Source organism: Dermacentor silvarum, chromosome 3 (assembly GCF_013339745.2).
Source record: "Dermacentor silvarum isolate Dsil-2018 chromosome 3, BIME_Dsil_1.4, whole genome shotgun sequence".
In the NCBI taxonomy this organism is placed as follows: Eukaryota; Metazoa; Arthropoda; class Arachnida; order Ixodida; family Ixodidae; genus Dermacentor; species Dermacentor silvarum.
This window is the reverse complement of record NC_051156.1, coordinates 187,714,504-187,735,029: the sequence shown is the minus strand read 5'-3', so window position 1 is coordinate 187,735,029 and position 20,526 is coordinate 187,714,504. Positions and strand designations below refer to the sequence as shown.

The 20,526-nt window shown below is 47.7% G+C and overlaps 2 protein-coding genes across 2 annotated transcripts in view; one reads left to right on the top strand and one right to left on the bottom strand.

Annotated features, from left to right (window-relative positions):
• Positions 1-20,526, bottom strand: part of LOC119446271 (uncharacterized) — an 80,639-nt gene that overhangs the window by 17,542 nt on the left and 42,571 nt on the right. Inside the window, exons 2-3 of the mRNA XM_037710657.2 lie at positions 5,307-5,508; positions 1,328-1,390 (exon numbers count right to left, since the gene is read on the bottom strand). Of these exons, the coding sequence (XP_037566585.1) occupies positions 1,328-1,390; positions 5,307-5,508 (265 nt within the window). The remainder of the gene's footprint in view (positions 1-1,327; positions 1,391-5,306; positions 5,509-20,526) is intronic.
• Positions 1-20,526, top strand: part of LOC119446270 (peroxisome biogenesis factor 2) — a 71,319-nt gene that overhangs the window by 42,743 nt on the left and 8,050 nt on the right. The window lies entirely within an intron of this gene.

The following is a 20,526-nucleotide window of genomic DNA, read 5'->3' as shown; positions in this document are numbered from 1 at the left end:
TTTATTTTTATCCATGTTCCCGGGTATTTCTTGAAAACTAATTTTGCTCTGTGCTGACTTCAAAAGAGGCCCAACTCATGTCACCTGGCACTGCCTCATGTGTGGTTTTACCGTGGGGTCCCAAAGCCAACGGCCTATCGATCTTTGGTTAACTTCCAACCCCGACAAGATACCCGATTTTAAGCTTGATGATGATGATGAAAATGTATTTATTGTAGGATGGCTCGAAGGCCTATTAATTTTTTAAGCATAGAATGACATTTGCGAACGTTAGCGCTGGCACCATTACTCCTTTCCAGATTCCACGCACCACCTCATACTTATTGTGGCCCCACAGCCCCTTCAGCCCCCTAAAGAGCCCCTTAGTTGCGTGCGCCCCCTAGCGGCGGCCCAACATTAGCCGCGCACTTCCGTCGGAACACTTGGTCTTCACCGTGGCCAAAACGTTTGATGATGTCCTGCAGGTGTCTTATAGTTGGTGTCCAAATGTTACCGCATATTTCCGGCTTCAAATTACTTCTGCCGTATGCAACCAGCGAAACACTGGCATCAAGATCTGCGTAAAGAATTCTTTAGTGAGAGCTGCCACTCAGACGCGGATTTGGACACCACTTATTGTCACAGTGAGCCGAAAGATTTCTTTTCCGATTTACTCATGTCGTTGGTGGTATTTACTGAGCCACGATCTGAGCTAACTTAGTTCACGCCTCGCTTTACCCGAGGCATTCTTTTATAAGAGTCGAGCAAAATATTGCCAGCTCCAACCCAGGACATGCGCAATGCAAAGAGTGCAAGGCCTTTCTAAGCTTTGACACCAGTAAGACGGAAACGTCTCACCATGAACAGGCGCAAGCGTAAATCAACGGGAGGATCTGCTGACTTCAAAAGAGGCCCAACTCATGTCATCTGGCACTGCCTCATGTGTGGTCCACGTACCTGGACAGAACCAAAATTGCCGCGCGACTTGCCACTCGAGGCACCTTGCGTGTATTCGCGGGCTTCTTTCACGCTCGGAAAAAGAACACTTTTATGCAGCACGTATTGAGCAACAGAAAGCTGTATCGGGAGTTTTTCGTGTTGCTCTACAATTTTCTCATTGACACCTTTCATCTAATTATAATATTTGAGATGTTTGTTAATTAACCAATACTAATTATCTAATTAGGTGGAATGCAAAAATAATCCGAGTATCTCCAAGCGACGGCCAACAACATTACCTTGGTTCTGTCCAGCTACGCGTGGCATTTGCATATCTTTAAATCTTGGTGCGTGATAGATGGGACACCCCGTATAAGCCACGGAAAGCAGTCACAAGTATGCGACTCACCCGTGAAGTGCTTCGACGTCTTCGTGCCGTTGATCGGGCGAGCTTCTTTCGCCCAGTCGATAACTGAAAAGGAGCAGGGAAAACAAATTAACCACCCATGCACCCCGCATAGATGGTAAACCAGCGAAGCTGAAATGTGCGGACCCGGTATGAACCACGCGTGACTTCTTTCTTTCTTTCTTTCTTTCTTTCTTTCTTTCTTTCTTTCTTTCTTTCTTTCTTTCTTCTTTCTTTCTTGTCCATGCCTCATACCCGCATATCCCTGGCGCATACCCGCATATCCAATGCGGGTATGCGCCACACGTGATTTTATTATCATTAATCGTGACGTAACTGACGAGCATGTGATGTTATTGATGTCATGACCTATCAGTCATGGTAGTCATACAATCGTACCCTTCCTTGCCAATTTTGGTATATACCAAGTGAACGAGACGCGAGCTTTCGCCGCCGAAAGTTGTTCTACGCGTCGTTTTGTCCGCGGACGCGATCCGCCAGAGCCTAGCCATATACAGCATCGCGATACCTTGCGCGGAGCTGTACGAAAACTTCGACATATAATCGTCGCACAAAGTAGACCAGCGCCTGTTGAAATAAATTTTGCAGCCGCCTCTTTCCTTTCTGTCAGCGCGGGTACTTATTGCAGCGCGTTGCTACACGCCGCCGCTAAATTGACTTCATAATAATCCCTGTCGAGTTACTATAGAAAGGGCGGATCTCTTATACGTATGGGAGCAAGATGCGCAGTATAATGAAGTAAGTGGTTTTACAATTAAGGAGTCGTGGCAACTATTCGAAATAACCCGTGTTTACTGATTGCGCGCATTCGCACAGCCTGCAAGCTTATCTACCTGTCTGCAGGTGTAGAACTTTACGTCAAGATATGTAAGCGGTTCTTTGAGATACTAAGCCTAATAAATAAGCCGGTGTGACCTAATGACCCTCCAATCGCCTTTCCCATCTCCCCGCCTTCTTTATTCCTAAATCGCGTGCTTTCGCAAAAGCATATGGTTGCCGATAGCTCATTCGTACGATAAAAGGGGAAACAAACAAACAAAAAGAAAAAAAAAGCTACGAAAAGAAAAGCTTGCTGGCTGAAGTCCCTGCATTTATGAATACGTAGCTATCTAAGGTATATGTGCCTTCCATATCTTGAATCGTCCGTGCTTACATGAATGCGATTCGCTTGAAATATACAATGCTATAGTCGGATACAACTTAAGTCTGCAGCGAAGCCCCGCCCACGCCCTCATAACCGCCAGCCACTGTTCCTCCGCGAGGCTGCTAATAGTTCGTACTTCAAGCTTTCCCTGCTACCTACATAACGCGGTAACCACAAAAATAAAATTATAAGCGCGTAATTTTATACGTTTTCACTCGTCTATCATAGTGGAACGTACAAGTACGACAAGTACAGTCGTATCAAGTACGACGCCATGTTGAAAAGGTCGCATGACGACGATTTTGTTTGCTTCTATGATTGGCTGGCGGAGTAACACAACCCCGTGCGATCCCTGTGCCTTTGTTGCCAACTGCTGTTTTTTTTTTTTTTTTTTTTAGTTGTGTCCTACTATATGGGCTCTCATCATTCATGTCCCATTCATCCCCTGCTGCGGACACCGTAACTGCCTCGCTTATTACTGCGGACAACTGAACTACTCTTCCGAGCAGCAATACAGGAAATGTACATGTGCCTGGTGGTTCTTTTCTCTTCCTTATATGAATCGATTAGCGAGGACTATAGTCGATTCATATCCGAAATTTCGAATATTTGCTCATCAATAGCTTTTTTTTTTTAATTCTCCTTTCCGGAGCCTATTACATGTTGGTGGAGTGGTCCAGATCGAGATCCTTTCTGGTGCACTGTACCAGAAGGCTCCACCGTGTCCGCTGTAAGTTATCTGGGGGATCGAACCATTCTTTCTGGCTCTGGGCGTCGGATTTGGAGGCCAGAAAACACGTCCTGTAGCCAGGTGGGGCTAGAATTTGTGAAGTGCAATATGTGCCATAAGGTAATTAGTTAAAAACTTAATTATTAATTTTTGTTAATTAGTCGTTTATGCGTTGCAATTTATTGTGCAAGTATAATGTCCGCCTCTTCGAGTAGACCAGCTTATGAACTAGATTCGTGCTATCTGCCACAGGAAACTTTTTTTTAAATTGTGAAAGTGTTCGCTGAAACACAATTAAGTATACATAATGTGGGTCGTGGGAAGAGAGGACGTTGGTGCTCTCCGCATATCAGCCTGGGCCTCCGCTCTGTTGTCAAACACGTAGCATATTGGAGAGGGAATAGCTAAGGATGCCTCTTCGCAAAGGCTTTGCTGTCCAGCGAGTCAATGAATCGAGAGGATCTTGACGGAAGCGATGGACACTATATAGGGAAAAAGTTTCCAGGTTTACTAAAAAAAAAAAAAAAAAAAAATCAGGTTTGCTAAGGATTTGAAAGCGCTTGAAATGGAAAGGCGCATACGTGCCTCCACCGAAACCTCCGCTGTAAACTCACTCAAGATGTTGTGCTAATTCGCAGTTTACGAACGCACAGCCCTTTCCACGGTGTCATTTGGGCGTCAAAACAAAGGCTTTATACAGACTGTTGCAAACTTGTACGCAAAAGGCAGGGGGCTTCAGCCTTCTTAGTGCTTTCGAGGCCTTCAAGCGCGCAAGAACAGTCAAACACTGAACATGGCGTGTGAGAAAGGCCGCACGAGATGTGATGTTTAGATTATACATAGCCCCACGCCGTTCGATTGCCTTTTTCTCAGTTTGTGTTTCTGCCCTCGCGTCTTCCGGAAAAGGCGTCGCGTTTCGCGTGACGCGCCCGATTGCAACGTTCTTTCTTATTCGTTCTACACGCCCCCCCTCTCCCCTCTACCTCTTGTCTTCCAATGCCTCCCAGTGTCCGTGTGCACGTGTCGATTCCGCTAGAGGCACTTCGCATCGCGCTCTCCGAGAGAGCTTCGCAACAACAGCCGCGCGGGTCTGCAGCAGCTGCCAAGTTGCTGATAACAGCTTTGAGCCTACTCAACCCCCTCCGGCGGTGTCTCTTCGGGAAACAGCGAGAAAAAAAAAACTTAAACAAGTAACGAGCAAAGGAACGAGCTATATAGTTGCATGCATACGCCGCCGCTCCCTCGGAAGGATGGGTGCGGGGACCTCAGGACGATGACACGCCCCCTTCCCATCTCTGTCTATTTATCTTTCTCTCCACCCGTACCACACTATACTGTACGGTAACCTCGCACTCGCGTATGTGTCGCTAATTGCGCGCGTCGCCGCACTTAATTGCGCACCGCCGCGGTGCACGCACGGCTCCATGCGAGCAAGGCGTGTCGAAGCGCGCGAGGACACCGCGGCGAAGACCACATGTGCGCAACACCATCTACCCGTGCCACGGGTACCGGTAGATGGCGTTGGAAGGTGGCAGATGGCCCGGCGTGCCTCGTCGTCGGCGTCGTCGGCGACGACGTGAACCGAGCCCCCTACCCCTTCTCGAAATAGTGGGCCATATTTCGCTACCGCGAAAGCCTTTATCTGTCGCGACAGCGCCTCTCGCCTACCACAGAGGAAGGAGGAAAAAAGATAAGAAGGGAGCGTCACGTGACGACGTTGAAGCCTTGTAATAGGGGGGGGGGGGGGGGGAAATGTAAACGAAAGGCTGGTGGGAAATATAGGTATTCACCATGTGATAGGCAAGCGGTAATTTCTAGTCGCCGAGAGTATGGGAAAGAGTGGATAGGAAAACGGTTGGCGAAGGCCGATCGCGACGAGGGCATCCCTAAACGCTACCACGAACCTATAGCAATGTCTTGACAGTTCTGACAATAGGTTTTCTTTCCCAGGAATCAACGCGCACATAGGCCCCGGAGTAGAGTCACTCTATAGCCGGAGGACAGGAGGGCCGGCGTCAGAGGAGGTTGCCTTGCCGAGGCTAGCTGACTAAGAGTGAACACGTGAGCGCGCAGCTGCGTGTGCTTACCTGGTGGCGGCGCCAGCTTGGGCAGGCAGGTGAACACGCACCCGTTGAAGCAGCACCGGTGGCTGTTCCAGCGGCAGTCGTCGTCGCTTGAGCAGGGGTGGGCCCGGCACCGGGTGCGGGGCACGGGCACGCGAGGGGCCGGGCAGTCCGCTGTGTCCGGGTTCAGAGCCAGCAGGTCGGTCAGCAGCTTGGACAGCTCCGACTGCGGCAAATCCCAGATCGCCATGATCGTCATTACATCATCGTCGACTACAAATACACAAGCTTTTTCTCCGTGGAGGAAGGAAAGATCTGGGAGGGAGCATTGCACACCACGACTGAAGCCTTACGAGTCGGCCCAGCCGGTGATCGCCACGCCAGAGCGTGCGGTAGGTTTTAGTGCTTCCGCTCTGCAGGCAAAGTCACGACAGGGCAACCCGAACAAGTGCGCATCGATTAAAAGCTACCCGGAACCAAACATTCTCGGTCAATAGGCCGAGTTTCAGAGGTCGCGTGTTGGGCCGGTACTGCGAAGGAAAAAGCGAAGAGAATGGTTTCGCGGAGAGTTGGCTTGCCAAGGCTCTAGATGCGTGACGTAATGCCCACTCCTATAGCTTACTTCCTCCGTGTATCCGCTACGGAGCTAATATGCCATTCTCACAAACGCCGTGTGGTGCAGTGAGTCAGTATCCGATCCTGTCGGCTAACCCGTGACGAGAGCTGGCTTGCATGTTCCAGAGAAATGATGAGGGCTCACCCACTGAGCCCTATTAGCCCTTCCGTGACGCTTCCATTCAGAAGCAGCGTGTTGGACTGGGGCTATATAGTTGGACCCGGGGCTTTCCATCTTTCCGTCTTTAGTCTGCTGTTGCGCTGTACATATTACACTTCCGTTAATTCGACCCTTGCGGGACCGCAAGTTTTGGTCGAATTATCCGAAAGGTCGAGTTAACCATGATCAAATTAACGGGAGCCAACTGTATCGTGGCTTCCATTCAGTCGGCGTCGCGTGATCATGAGACGGCCTTCTGGTTGGTCGACGCGACCCATAGCCTCCACTGCACTGCGTGGAGTGGATGAGATGGAGCATATTCACACACCAGTCGCCTTTATGTGTATGGAAGCTGCCAGCAATCTCATCTGTAATGCACCTCATCCAATAAGCAAAAATAATAATAAACTCATTATAATTCATGCGCGCGCTGTAATCTGCTTGTCGTTATGCTCGCAGTTTTCTGACGCATCGACGAGAAACAGTAATCAGCCCACTAGCTGTTAAGGTGCTACACTGTTATAAGCGATAACAGTGTAGTTCTAGTTAACATTGTAGTTAAGGTGTGTTATAGTTAACGAGAAAAGTGCCATTCCGTCAAGATTATAAGCGTAGGATTGTTACAGTAGCAGTGAGAATCCGCCTACTTGAATGTCTCAGCCGCTCGTGCTCACGCCATGCTCCCATATTAGCGCGTCCCATTGAGTAAAAAAAAAAAAAAAAACCGCATACATTTTTGCTCATTGTGTTATAAGTGAAAGGTGAGGCAAAGAGAAAGTTTGTTGCCCCATTAATTTACTGTAAATAGATTGCAGAGCCCCCTACAGTCCATTCACAACAAATCTGAAAACGCTCAAATATTAAGGTTCGGGTTGAAGCCTCGGAAGTGAGCTTTTCAGAAGTACTAGACTGAAATGAAACTCGAAGGTGTGCATCGCTTATTGCGTGCCGATTGCATACTGGAACCTACTGCGGACACTGATTCGTTCAGGTCAAATCGATGCGCATATACAGGGAGGGTGCCCGGGAATTCAGCGCCTTTTTTTTTTTTTTTTACTTTTTTATAACACCGAAAAATACGCGCACCCATCTTAGTCAAAACAAATCTGTACCGTGGACGAAAGGAACCGACAGTATTTTCTCGGTAACAATTTCAAGTATATACCGACAGTATTCGCCATAGCAAAATGCAGCGTTGAAGAATACCGGGAAGCCTCTGCGCGGGCGGTTATAAATAACTTGGGCAGGATCTTGATAACATGCGAAATAAACAAATGAGATATACATATACATACAGGAGCCACCAAGACAGGTTTCCTCACGTGCTAGTTAGGGTTAGTAAAAGGAGAAGGAGCGAGGTAAGGTTAAACTGTGAAGGTGACGAACAAACAAAATTATAGCACTTACAATCCGAGCGTAAACACCAACCTAAATAACCCAACAGCAAACGAATATATTGTGGAAATGAAACCGAGGGATCAAGTTCGGCAAAGCGTCAAGAGATATAAGCGTGACATGCACGTGTGTGTATATATATGGCTGTCTTGAGAGTGGTGTTTGCGTGTCTGCTGTCGGGAGTTATGTAAATGTTTTCGGGTTCGCGAAGCTGTTATCAACCTGGTATACTCTCGAGCAAAGCTCTGGACGCTCCCCACCGAATCCCTTTCCGCGCCGTGTCCACTCCAGCGCGCGCCTCCTTCCTAATTCTTCTTTTCATCTTTCTGTATACACACACTTCGTGGAAACGCCGATATCTGTGAGCGCTTGAAGAGAAGCGATTGACATCGCTCGCGACAAAATACGAACATATATATGCGCGACCGCTAAAGAGGGAGAACGACTTCGAGCACCATATCGGCGATTGAAACAGGCCGGACCGGGTCGCGGCATCGCCCTGTCCCCGTAAATTGGTGCAACGTTATTTATGGATGCCGCAGCTGGGCCTCTGCTTTATAAGAGCTAACTGCAGCGAATTTTTCCATCGTGTGAGAAATATTCTTGGTGACACATGCAGCTATGTACCGAAAAGGCTCTGTGCAAAATTTTGTGTGCGTGATGCGAACGTGTGCGTCAGGAAAAACTCGCGAAGCATTCCGTACCGAATCTGGGAAAAAAAAATGTGCCAACGTTGCAGCTCGTCGGAATTGACGCAGAACCCAGACTTGGTCTTACCCGAACTGACGTAGTCTGCCTCTCGCTTTACATGCATAGTGCATCCGGCGTGCGGCAGCGTTTCCAACACGCTTTCATCCGGCCATGCATTTAAGCGCGCGTCGCGCATTCCTGGGATTGACGTCACATCGCGTGCGCACACGACACGCCGCTAGGGGTGCCTGTCGTCTGCTAGGAGGTCGTCTGCGCGCTCTTAGAGATCTGCCTGCGTGGTTAACTATACTAGCTTCGCCATACTTCCCCGGCATGTACTATCCGTTCTTATTAAAGTGTCTTCAAGAAAGTGGCATTTACCATGACTGCGCACAGGAATGGTTCACATCTTCCCGCACTTTTGGCTGTGACATTAATTAATTGATTAATTAATTAATTATGTGGGGGTTTACGTGCCAAAACCACGATCTGATTATGAGGCACGCCGTAGTGGGGGACTCCGGAAAATTGGACCACTTGGGGTTCTTTAACGTGCACCTAAATCTAAGTACACGGGTGTTTTCGCATATTAGCGGGTGGTCGCAAAATCTCATTCTAACTCCACATAGAAAAAACACGGTGAGTGGGAAGCAGAAAGTGGGTTAGGGGTGGGAGGTATCCTTTTCTGCGGTTCTGGCGTGCACAGTTAAGAGTGGCAAAAGGTTGTCGTGAATTATCTGTAAGTCCGCGGAAGGCATTAAGATCGAAGTCGCGTTTCTTTCGCAACATGTATGGTAGCACTTGACAGCGTAGCTGAGCGACATTTGACGCGGAGATCGCCCTGCAGTTTCTCGGTATGCGTTTCCAAGATGAGATGGGGTGAAGGAGGGAGAAGGCAAGGCCGCCGGGTTCATTTCGACAGACACATCTTCGAACCGCCGCGGCCTATCGACACTCGAAATGACGATGGAAATCACGTCGGTGCTCTTCCATCGCGCCGCAATCCTTTCACCCGCCCCCCTCTGTCAGCCCTTCCTGTATATCGCCACTCGTCAACTTGTCGTTTCCTACGCGCTCACGGTGGTATCCACTCGAGTGTTGTTGTCGTTTTATACACGGAGGCCGTGTGAATTTGCGAATCCGTCCAGCTAATACAAGGCGCTCCCAACACGCGGAGCTCGTGCCACGTATACTGCGAGCGCTCGTTGATTGATTGGTCGATCGACTGGGTGAGTTGATTGACAGCCTTTATCAGCGTTCTCGAATGCGATCGCGGCGCCCTGGCGGCCTGCGGGGAGGCGACGGGGCTAACAAATAAGCACGCGATAAAGTGGCTGCCGATCCTCGACGAGAACTTGCTCAGCCTTTCACGGGGAGTTCTCACGGCGAACTTTTCCCAGCGTATGCGTGTCTTCCGTGGATGTCTTCCGAGAAACTGGGGAGAACGTTGTATGCACAGAGCGTCGAGGAGCTTCGCTAGTTTCCAACAAAAATCACTAGGGTAAACTCCGGCGCTGCGATCGCTCACATAATAGCGTGGGTAGAGTTTGTACAAATTGTAGGCCGCTCTATACCATTGGAATGATGGCTAGCGCATGGTTGTTTGTCTGATACCCGTCCTTGCGACGTCAATTACTACACTTTTATCTTCCGAAATTTCCGCGCAATAATCTTTTTTTCTTCTGAATGCATGTTTGCAATATATTTAGCGCGCGCGCACGACCATTGTAAATTGTCGTATTTACAATGTAGATATCTTGTTTAAGACGATCAATTTGCGATTTCACAACGCCTTTTGAAGCCGCAGAAGGACGGAAGTTTAGGAAAATGCGCGTTAATTACTACCCTTTGACATCATTATCACGCTGGTGATATGCCACACTTGCAGCCCCCGTGGACACTATAGTACCATAGTTATCTCTATAGTGTTGTAGGCGTGTGAATGCGCCTATATAAGGGACAAGGACGAGAGAAAGGACAAGACACATATCTTGTCCTTTCAGACACGCGGAGAAGTCACGCTTTCATCATTGCCTCTTAGATGCATTGACACGCCTGCAATGCTGAACCAACTCGCCCAAGTATAGGTGTGTGTCTACCTCTAGTAATTTTTTGTCGGAAACTATGGTATATGACACCACACGACGAAAATAGATATGGCCGTGCGGTTGATGACAACTGCACGCGAGAGCAGTGCATGGAGCGATGCGATTCCAGCGCACGTGTTTGAAGAAGTCCAGGTGGTCAGAATTGTTAATTTCTGAGCCCTCTTATAGTATTCGCGGCCTCAAGGTATTATACCGATTGCGCTTTGGTACGCAGAACCACGAGCGCCAATCAACGAACGAGTCAAAACACACCGGCCCGCAAGCACTCACGCACACACTGATAACGAACGAACGAACGAACGAACGAACGAACGAACGAACGAACGAACGAACGAACGAACGAACGAACGAACGAACGAACGAACGAACGAACGAACGAACGAACGAACGAACACAATCACGGAGCACGAATCAGTGAAGGAACCCGTACTTTCGCCGCAATTATAGAAAATCAGAAGACGTGAAAAGGAGAACGGAGGTGGCGGTCGACCGATGGGTTGGAGAAAACGTCTGCATGTCGAAATGGCGGGGAAGGCTCGCTCATCAATGGTATATAGTTGAACCGTAAAAACGGGCTTCGAGGAGTTGGCTGGAAAAAAAGAAAAGAAGTAAAAACGCGAGGGGAAAAAAAGAAAGAAGAAAAAAAAAAAAAAACATGTCCTCCGTCTGCGCGACGGCCTTTTCAGAAGCCCAAAGAAGAAGCTCTCTGCTCCTTTAAGGAGCAGCAAACACCATCGGGTCTGCTTCGAGCCGCGTGGGACGCGGAGGGACACGGCGACGAGAGAAGTGTCACGGGCGCGCCGCTTCCAGTTTTTGCCTCGTGATAAAGCTGTCGCGTCTGTCGCGCGCACGCTTGAGATATAGATGTATCTGCGGTTTGACAGAAAGGAAAGGGTGAAACAGAGAGAGAGTTAAACACAAGAAAAAAAAAATAAACACAAGGACGTAAGACGGGTGGCAAGGAAGGAGGCGAGCGAAGAGTACTCTGCAGGGCCTGTAGGATTGGAACGGGAGCAAGGCGGCTGGTGGGTGGGCGCTGCATGCAGCGTGTTGCTGCGGTTTCGTTCCGCGTGTTTGTTTATACTCTGTTCGTTCGGGACAGGAGGGACGCCGTGGCCGCGTTTTAGGCTTCGAGGGCTCCTTCCGACCAGTGTCGTCAATCAGCGCGACACACTTTCAGTTGCGCGGTCAATGTGTAGCCGCGTCCTGGACCGTGTCTATATATGTATGCATCTATGCCTGTATGTAACTGTGTCCTGTACGTATATCCTTGTCTATGTTTGTATCTTTGCCTATATAGCTGGTGTTGTCCTAGTCTATATCTGTATGCCGGGTGTCCCAACTATCATACACCAAGATTTTTAAAATATGCAAATGCCACGTATCCAGAAAGAACCAAGGTAATGTTGTTTGCCGTCGCTCGGAGATACTGAGATCATTTTTTCCGTTCCGCCTAATTACATAATTAGTCTTAACTAATTAATCAACCTCTCAAATATTTTATAATCAGATGAAAGGTGTCGATGAGAAAATTGTAGAGCAATATGAAAAACTCCCGATACAGGTTTCTGTTGCTCAATTCCGCGCTACATAGAAGTTTTTCCGAGCATGAAAGAAGCCCGCGAATACACGCAATATGCCTCGAACGTCCAGTCGCGCGGCAATCTTGAGCTTGCCTATTCCCGCTGTTCTATGGACAAATTGTTCGACGGCGATACGGCGCGAAGCGCTTCCATCATTAATTGTTACACGAAATGAACCTACATGGAAAATTTAACGCAGCAGCAGATCTATAATGTGCCCTACATCTATGTCTATAGTGGTGTATGCTATAGCCTGTGCTTTAATCACGATTATATGTGTCTTATCAGTGCTCTATAGTTGACGTGTGCAATAATACAGTAATCCTCCTCTGTTTTGTTCTGACTTGTGATATAAAGGACTTTCAGTACGCGAATATAGCAGCCAATAACGGCTGCTTCTCTGCCTAAACTGGGCAATCGGCCGTTGACTTTTATATAAAGGACGCCTTGCTGGAACCTTGGCCGGACATTACTGCAGAGCCGCGGTCGGGCATGACTTGCAATTCAGGCGCAGCGCGGGTTCCGACTCGCGGCCGTGATAGACCCGCCTGTCTGAAGAACAGCTACTGCCCGTCCTTCAAAGATGAAAGGCTTCCCCCGTCATCATCGATCTAAGCCAGCTGGATAGAAGACCTTTAGCACGATTTCGAGACCATGGTCTCGCACATCACAGCTGAAGGTCACAAGAGCGCGCTGCTGCGAAGGCGACCGGACTGAGCGACTCCCCGTGACCCAGCGCTGAGGATTCCATTACGACGGCCAGACTCGATCCAGTGCATAGCCACGGCATAGCACGTCATAGATTGCGCATCTTAAATTGCCGATATAATAAACAAAGAATGCGTAACTAACTTTGCATTCAAGGCTAGAGATGTAAGGGCCCGGAAAAAAAAACGGAAAGAATAGGGGGGGGGGGGGGGGGGGACATTAAAATTTTCCCACACACATGCAGTTATACTTCTCATTCTCTGCTGTACAACATACAATTATAGAAATGACTACGGTGACCAAATAAAAAAAAAAAGAGTTTTTACATTATATACTGTATATATATGTACACGGTGTTTCATGCTAGCTGCACCAAATTTTAAAACTTGCCTGTGGCAGATAGCACAATTATAATCCTTGATCTAAACTACTCGACGAGGCGGTCATTACTTCCACGAAAAATCGAAACGCCTAATTGAGTAATTAACCTAATTACTCTAATTAACTTTTTAATTAATTATGTTACGGCACATCTTTCAATCTACGAATTATAGCCGCTGAGTTCGCAAGGCGTACCCACTTGAAATGAATTCTCAGGACTGAACCATCAGTTTCGAGATATGAATTTTCAAAGTGTCCGACGAAATGCATGGGCGTTCCAGTTAACTTTGTGCTTCAATGCATAAAACAGTGTTTTCCTCGAAAAATTAATTAACTGTCCAGAGGTGATACGCGAATGTGTGACGATGACCACCGATCAGGACAATAAGTATGTTCGTACCTTAATTTGTTCAAAATTCTGTGTCACCTCTTGTGTCGTGTGCTAAACAGCTTCGCTGGTCATCCACCTTCACAGAGTGGAATATGGCTCATGAATTTTTATCGTTCTGCCTCCAGAGTGTTTTTTTCCCGGAGCATTACCACGCAGAATTCCACTTACACAACGGCGCGAGTCGCTCGTCGATCAGCGAGTCAACAACGCTATAACCGCGGCTGCGCAGAACGCTGATGCTCAGGTTCTGGCCAATAGCAACACGCGTACGCTCGGCGTGCCTTGACGCGCATGCGTCAAGGCACGCTTCGCGCATACCACCGATACCTTCACGTAAACACTATTTAAGTATACCGCCGGGAGCGGGGAGGCTGTAAAACCGCTCAACTGCAAACACTTCATCCGGCATAGCTGAGTTTTTCTTAATACACGTGTAAGTGCTTTTTTTTTTGTTTTTTTCCTGCGCTGCCAGATATATCGTACGGAGCTTTTGATGTAAACGCTGCCGAACCCTCGAAAGCCGACATCCATTGACAGCGGCCTCCGTGGAAACTTCATATATAGCGCACTTGACGCGCGACTGAAGCTGGCGGCAAACCGTGTATATCAGTGGTATATTTACGTTCTTCAAAAGTCCCACGTCATGAACCCCAAGTGCCTTTTTTGTTTTGTCGTTGGCACATGCTTTACTTGCCCCAAACACTTGTGTCGTTTCCATTCTTGTGTGTATATATAGACGCAATACGTATGCAGCCAGCTGCTATTGTCTCAATTCTCGTTTGTTTGCTGTCGATATCTCCCTTCTTTCATATTATTTTCTTCCTGCATAGCAAGCAGGCGGTCTTAACGCCCACGTCGTGCAGTTGCAGCTGTCAGTGACCCTTTTTTTTCCCGTATACTCGTTGTTTACGATTGTTTCGCATACGTTAGCCAGCCAAGCCTTTCTTTCGATCAGTGCCACCTTACATGCTTGATATATTTTTTATGTGTTTACCTTACACGAAGAGGAGTAATAGGCGCCACTTGGACGTCAACATATTTCTAAAGGCCCATTCACACTTGCGACTAGGCGAGGTCGCGCGACCAAGTTAGTCGCAAAGCGACCAGTTGCAAGTAGTCACAAATGGTCGCTTTTCTCGAAAGGCGACCGTTTCGGGCCAGTCGCTCACTGCTCGATTTTTCAGACGCGCGACCGCAGTCGCAGAACAGCTGAACCAATCAGATGCGAAGGAACAGGACGTCCGTATACGCTGACGCTTATATTACGCGGCGATGACATTTCAAGCAGACGTGAACGGCATATCGCGAGACACTTCGGTTTAGCGACTCGTCGGTCGCATTTGTCAGTGTGAACATCGTTCGTCTTGAGTAGCTTTCTGGTCGCCAGTCGCAATCGGTCGCGCGACCTCGCTTAGTCGCAAGTGTGAATGGGCCCTAAATGTAATCCTATAAAAAGAGCAGTAATATATATATATACTCGCTCTGTGTTCCCTTTGTCTCAGAAGGAATGACCATTTCGTGCAACGTCATATCCTGCAAGGTGAGTAAAAAAAAAAAAACAAAAAAAAAACGAACTGTTCGTTTTGTCGTTTTTTGCTCACCTGCAGATATATCTCTGCAGAAGTTCAATTTATATGCGTACATTGTAGACACCTGCATGCAGTCAGTCAATCATTACCGCAAGTGTCGCGGGTCGGTGCGGTCTGTAGAAAACTTCTGTTGAAAGCTGTATTTATACCTATATATACACACAAAAGGGTGACGTTTACGTTCGCAAACTCAGACGTGCAAGAGGAGGTTGACGGCGTTCCAGACGGCACGCGTATACGTGTTGTGCGGACGCAAACGCAAAGCAGACGCTGATAGACTCGCTATAAAATGCGAGCAAGTGTGTAACGAGCATGGCATACATGTACGCATGCATGTACGCACTTACGGACATACTATATAAGCGCCTGACGTATGTGTAACTTACTACCGAGGGGCCTCTTTTTTAGAGAGCAGAAGGGGCAAAAAAAAAAAAAAAATCGTGTTTGCATTTTTCGCACGCGCGACTTCTCGCACTAAAGAGCGCGTTGACAGGCACGCGACGTCGCTGTATATATATATATATATATATATATATATATATATATATATATATATATATATATATAATGTCGCTGTCACAGGTGTATATATGAATACACCTGGGACAGCGACGCAGAACTACTACAACTAAGTCAAATTAACTCTGTGCAGTGCAGTTGAGTGGCTATAAGGTTTGTACCAGCCAATCAGGAACGAAGGAAACGGCTGCGTGTTTCAGAGAAGGGAGCAGATATATAAGACTCCGATTGAAGGCGTTCACAATTCAGGAGCTGTTGGCTGATGCGGCCGATAGCCCTATCCGCACTGTACGGAATTGCTGAAACGGAGTATTAACTTACTGCACGCTTGAGAAGCGAAAGATGCAGAGGTGGGGAACAGACGCGTGGAGGTAAAGCCACACTGTTTCCTCTTGAGCCTCTCCCCCCCCTGGCGTGGTTGTAAATGGGGGTTGCGCTTTGCAACTGCTGGTTTTCGACACAACGTCGTCGTTGTCGTTACACCTCTTGTTTTTGTTTACTTCTGCTTCTTTCAAGAGCTCGTCGCTGCGGTGGGCAAGCTACGTGAGCTGAGAAAGGAGGGAATGGCGGTGCCGGGACCAGTTGACGTGCGCGGACCATTTCCTAGGCGGCGAAGCGAACGGGAACAAGCGAGCCAATCGGTGAAAGAGGCTGGGATGGAGGGCGAAGCGCTTGCGCTGCAGCCTAGCGGTGACGTTCGATTGCGTCACCCTCCGACGACAGAGCCTTCGGAAAAAGAAGCCGGACCCGTCCCACGTCCTATTTTTGAGTCTTGCCCGCAGCACACATCCTCGCGTGGTTGCGTACGTGCGTGAGTCAGTGATACACTCTACTCCCGCTTTTTTTATGATCGAAATGTGCGTAGTCACGTCCTCGTTTTCTCTTTACAGTTTAGGTTTGATTATTCGTTTTGTTTTTATATCGCTCTCCGTGGGAACGTTGACGTGTAGCAGGAGTGCCGATTTAAAATATCGTTCGGCAGGCCGTCCCAAGTTTGCAGTGGTGCGCATAAAGAAAGGCTGTCGCCGCGAACGCGTTTGAACGCGCGGATTGACTGTTGCGTGCAATATTCTTTCAAGACGCGGTGTCCGTACAAGTCTATACTGAACTGGCTGGTAAGTGGATAGTTATGGTGACTGAGCAGACTGGTTAACAAAGTAGAAGAAGAAAGAAAAAAAGTAACGAGGCAACTAACTTGCCGAGGAGATATATAGTCACACATCTCGGGCTCGTGACTGTTTTCGGACTTGGGACATGGGAGGACATGGGAGGACAGAAATCGATATTTCCTCCTGAGACCTCTCGTGCATTATTATGTTGCACATTGCCTTAATCCTTCTCGAAAATAGCTAGAAGGCGATTAAGCAACATATTCAGCTGTAGGATATATATGATGTCAGATGCACGCAGAACATTGTGCAGGTGGTTTAATGAAGATAGGCTCTTGCCCCCAACTTTCGATATAGGCCTAATTTGATATCGGCCGTTGCGCGCCGTCACGGGCAGCGAAAAACAACCGTGAAGTGCTTTTAGAGTACCCCCGAAATGGCGTGACAATCCCGAAAGCAGTGCGAGCATGGCAACGAAAAAAAAAAGCATGGCAACGTTTATGCGAAGAAAAGCAGTATATTTTATCACATGAAACATGAGAAGATGGTTACTTTGACCCACGTGCATGGAGGTGATGATTCTGGCACCTCGCAGTGGCATTAAAAAAAAAAAAAAAAAAAAAAAAACGACGACACAATTTTTTTCTTTTTTTTTTACGTTCGTAACATACTAGTCAGTGATAAGAACCGACTTGAAAAGTCATTACGTCATTGAGCTGATTTCACGTCCACCTCGCCACCGTACTCCGCCTGGGTTATAGTGGCACGACCATCAAGTGACACTCTTGTTTCTTGCGCAGCACTTCCGGTTCACCTCCTGAGACGACCGGGGACGAAATTCAGAAAAAAAATAATACAGTACAAAATTCATGGGTTTCATTCTATATATGATATCATAGCATACGTTTAGTTACAAGTTGAGTTACTGAAGTGTCTGTAATAATTAGAATTAATTAGAAATCACTGATTACCGCACACCAATGCACAGAACACCAACGCCGAAGTGCGAGTGCCACAAAGAGACACCTAAGTCAAAGATTAGGGTCGCCTAACGTTTTTTCCTGGACACCAGTTCGACGGCGAGCGGTAACCTTAGGGCATACATGGATTAATTACACTGAATCAAATACAATGGATGCGCTCACTGCGCCCTCTTGCAGAAGTCCAAAACGCAAGTCCATGGATGCCTGCCGGGTGGTTATGCGGTTCTGGCTGAGATTTGCGCATTCTGAAGTCTGAACATGGGGCGACGGACTGTCTGGGGAAAAAGAAAGAAAAGAAAGAGACCGGCAAAAGGAAATAAAATATTTTAAGTGCCGCCCATAACGACTTCTGGCTCGATGACAACGAGGACGGCGAGAGTGATGTCTACGAAACAACCGCGAGGACAAACCACGACAGGCCCCCGCTGACGGCCGAATGACACTTTTTTTGCGAACGACACGACGACGAATTGACGACGGCACCTGCATGCACACGTCGTGGGATCGCACCTGCGCGGCTGGAGGAGTAGTTTCACTTTTCCCCAACTTTGAAAAGTTTGCGTGAGATTTCTGACAGTTTTATTTTGAGATTTTACTGTATGTGTATGATTACCTCAAAGTAAACGTTTTGCAGCACAGGGTCCCATTGAAAATAACAGAATGTCAGGGGCACCTCCTATGAGTCGTCGTTGTCATCATCATCATCGTCGTCGTCGTCATCATCCTGTTTATGTCCACTGCAATACGAAGGCCTCTGCCAGCATTTTCCAAACCCAGAGCGCGAATTGTTAACCAATGAAACGGGCCTAGCTGCTTTGGAAATTCGCTTGGTTCCTTTAGTTTCCGCTTCTTCCGAGTCAAGCACGGTAGGCCCTGATACGGAGTATACAAGTGCGCATTCCGATACACTGGAGCATACTAGACAGGGCGGCTTGAATGGTCACTGAGGTGCGGAAAAGTACACTCTTCGAGTACGTCTTCGAGTACGCAAGTAAATCTTCTCGGAAGGAAATTTTCCTTTCTTTCTTTCTTTTTTCTTTCTTTTTTCTTGTTCCTTTTCGTATAGACTAATTCGCACCGCCGACCGCGACCTTCGTAGTCGGTGAAACGTCTTGGAGCACCTTTGTAGAGGACTTCTCGAGATAAGATCACTCGCACTGCAGGTGAATTCCAGACCGACGCATTCCTTCAGCCGAGACATTCGCGCACAGGCTACACGAACTTAGATCAACCGTTCACATTGATTGAGCCTATGAGCCGCCATTTGGGCCGACGATACAATGATTTAACGGAAACAACCAGCGATGATCTAAGATAAGAGCCAGTTAAAAGGACCCTAAAAAGCTAGCAACACTCGGTCTGTTTACACTGGCCTGTTTCCCCCCTCAAACATCTACAGTCGAACCCGGATATATCGAACCCACATATAACGAATTAATGCATATAACGAACAGCAGTAAATTCCCTTTGAAAATTTTTGTATAAATTATTCTTATTCTAAATATCGAATTACCTGTACATCGAACTTTATTGCGATCCCCTTCAGATTCGATGTATCCGGGTTCGACTGTATTTTATTCCAATTCGCGAAAACGGGTTGTAATTAGTATAGTGGAATAAATGTACAGGCATACAATTTCTCAATTGTTTTGAATTTCGCGCTCGAACCTGAGTGCGTGCACGTCACCTTGACGTCACAGATTTAAAAGTATCTCCTCGCATTTAGTGCAGGAAAGTTCTCGAAGCCAGCCATATAGGTTGACTGATTTCTTTACAAAGCAATGCGAGTCCTTTACTTAAACAATCAACTATAGACTCGACTAGATGCTCCCGGGCCTATACGTAGCTATGATCGCTGGGTCTATATACATGGCAACGCATACCACAACACACTGCTTGAGTTCATACACAGCACAGGCCTCACATCACACATATAATACACACCAAAAATTATGCGTTATGACAAGTATTCATGGTAAAAAAATTGCAATATCTCTGACGTCACGGATATGTGTCTGCGGGGACGTAACTTCTGGCAGCGTCACAACTGCTTTCTTTTTCTCTCATTTTCCCCCTTCTATCTTTCTTTTTTTTTTAGATTTTTGGTTTATCAAATAAGCCACCTATAACCACGTTAACAGCGACTAGTTAGCTGTTGCAGGACCGTAACGTACATTATACTACAAATCGCATAATTTCACACCCCATACCGTAACACACTAATACAGCCTAACCTATGGTATTTTTCTTTAACGCCCCTTTGACTTCCGCTCGACAAACCTCCGTTAAATCGCATTTAAGGGTTCGAACAGAACAAGGGCTTTCAGTGAAAGTGAGACAAGGGGGGAGGGGGGGGGGGAGAGTAGTAGTTAAAGCTGTGTGCATATATATAGCATACGATCGAGTCGCTGAGACGGCATGCGGGTTGTTTGCTTTTCTTTTATTACCACTTTAATGAGCCGCGCGCGTCCTCCGCAAAATAAACGAAAGGCAAGCGGCACTAAAACGCATGCCACAGAGCCGCGGGCTTTATACTACTTGCATTGCCTCGTAAATCCGTCACCCCCCGCCCCTGTGAGGTCGGCGATAAATTTGGCTTAGCGGCGGCCGGCCAGTCGAGCGCCGAGCGCGCGTCTAATACGCTATATAGACCGAGGCGCGCTTGCAATCAGCGCCAAAGATAAAGCGTTTTTTTTTTTTTCTTTTTTTGCTTTACGGCCGCGGTGGCGGCCTTCGCGCGGCTCCTGCTGGCTTAGCTGGCACACGCGAGCACGCACACCGTTACGCAACGTTCGAACGTCGAGGCAGGCACGTAGTGGACGGTCGTGCCGCTGGTTCAATCTAGCGTGCGAAATTTCGCCGTTTACTCACGCAGGACCGCGCACGCACGGCCTTGCAACGTTTTCTCTCAAACTGAAAGGCGTGCTTTGTCGTTCTTCTATAAGCTCCTCCTGCGTGCTGGCGACTTGCACGAAGCGTTTTACACGCCGCCCGGGTAGAATGTGTTCATTAT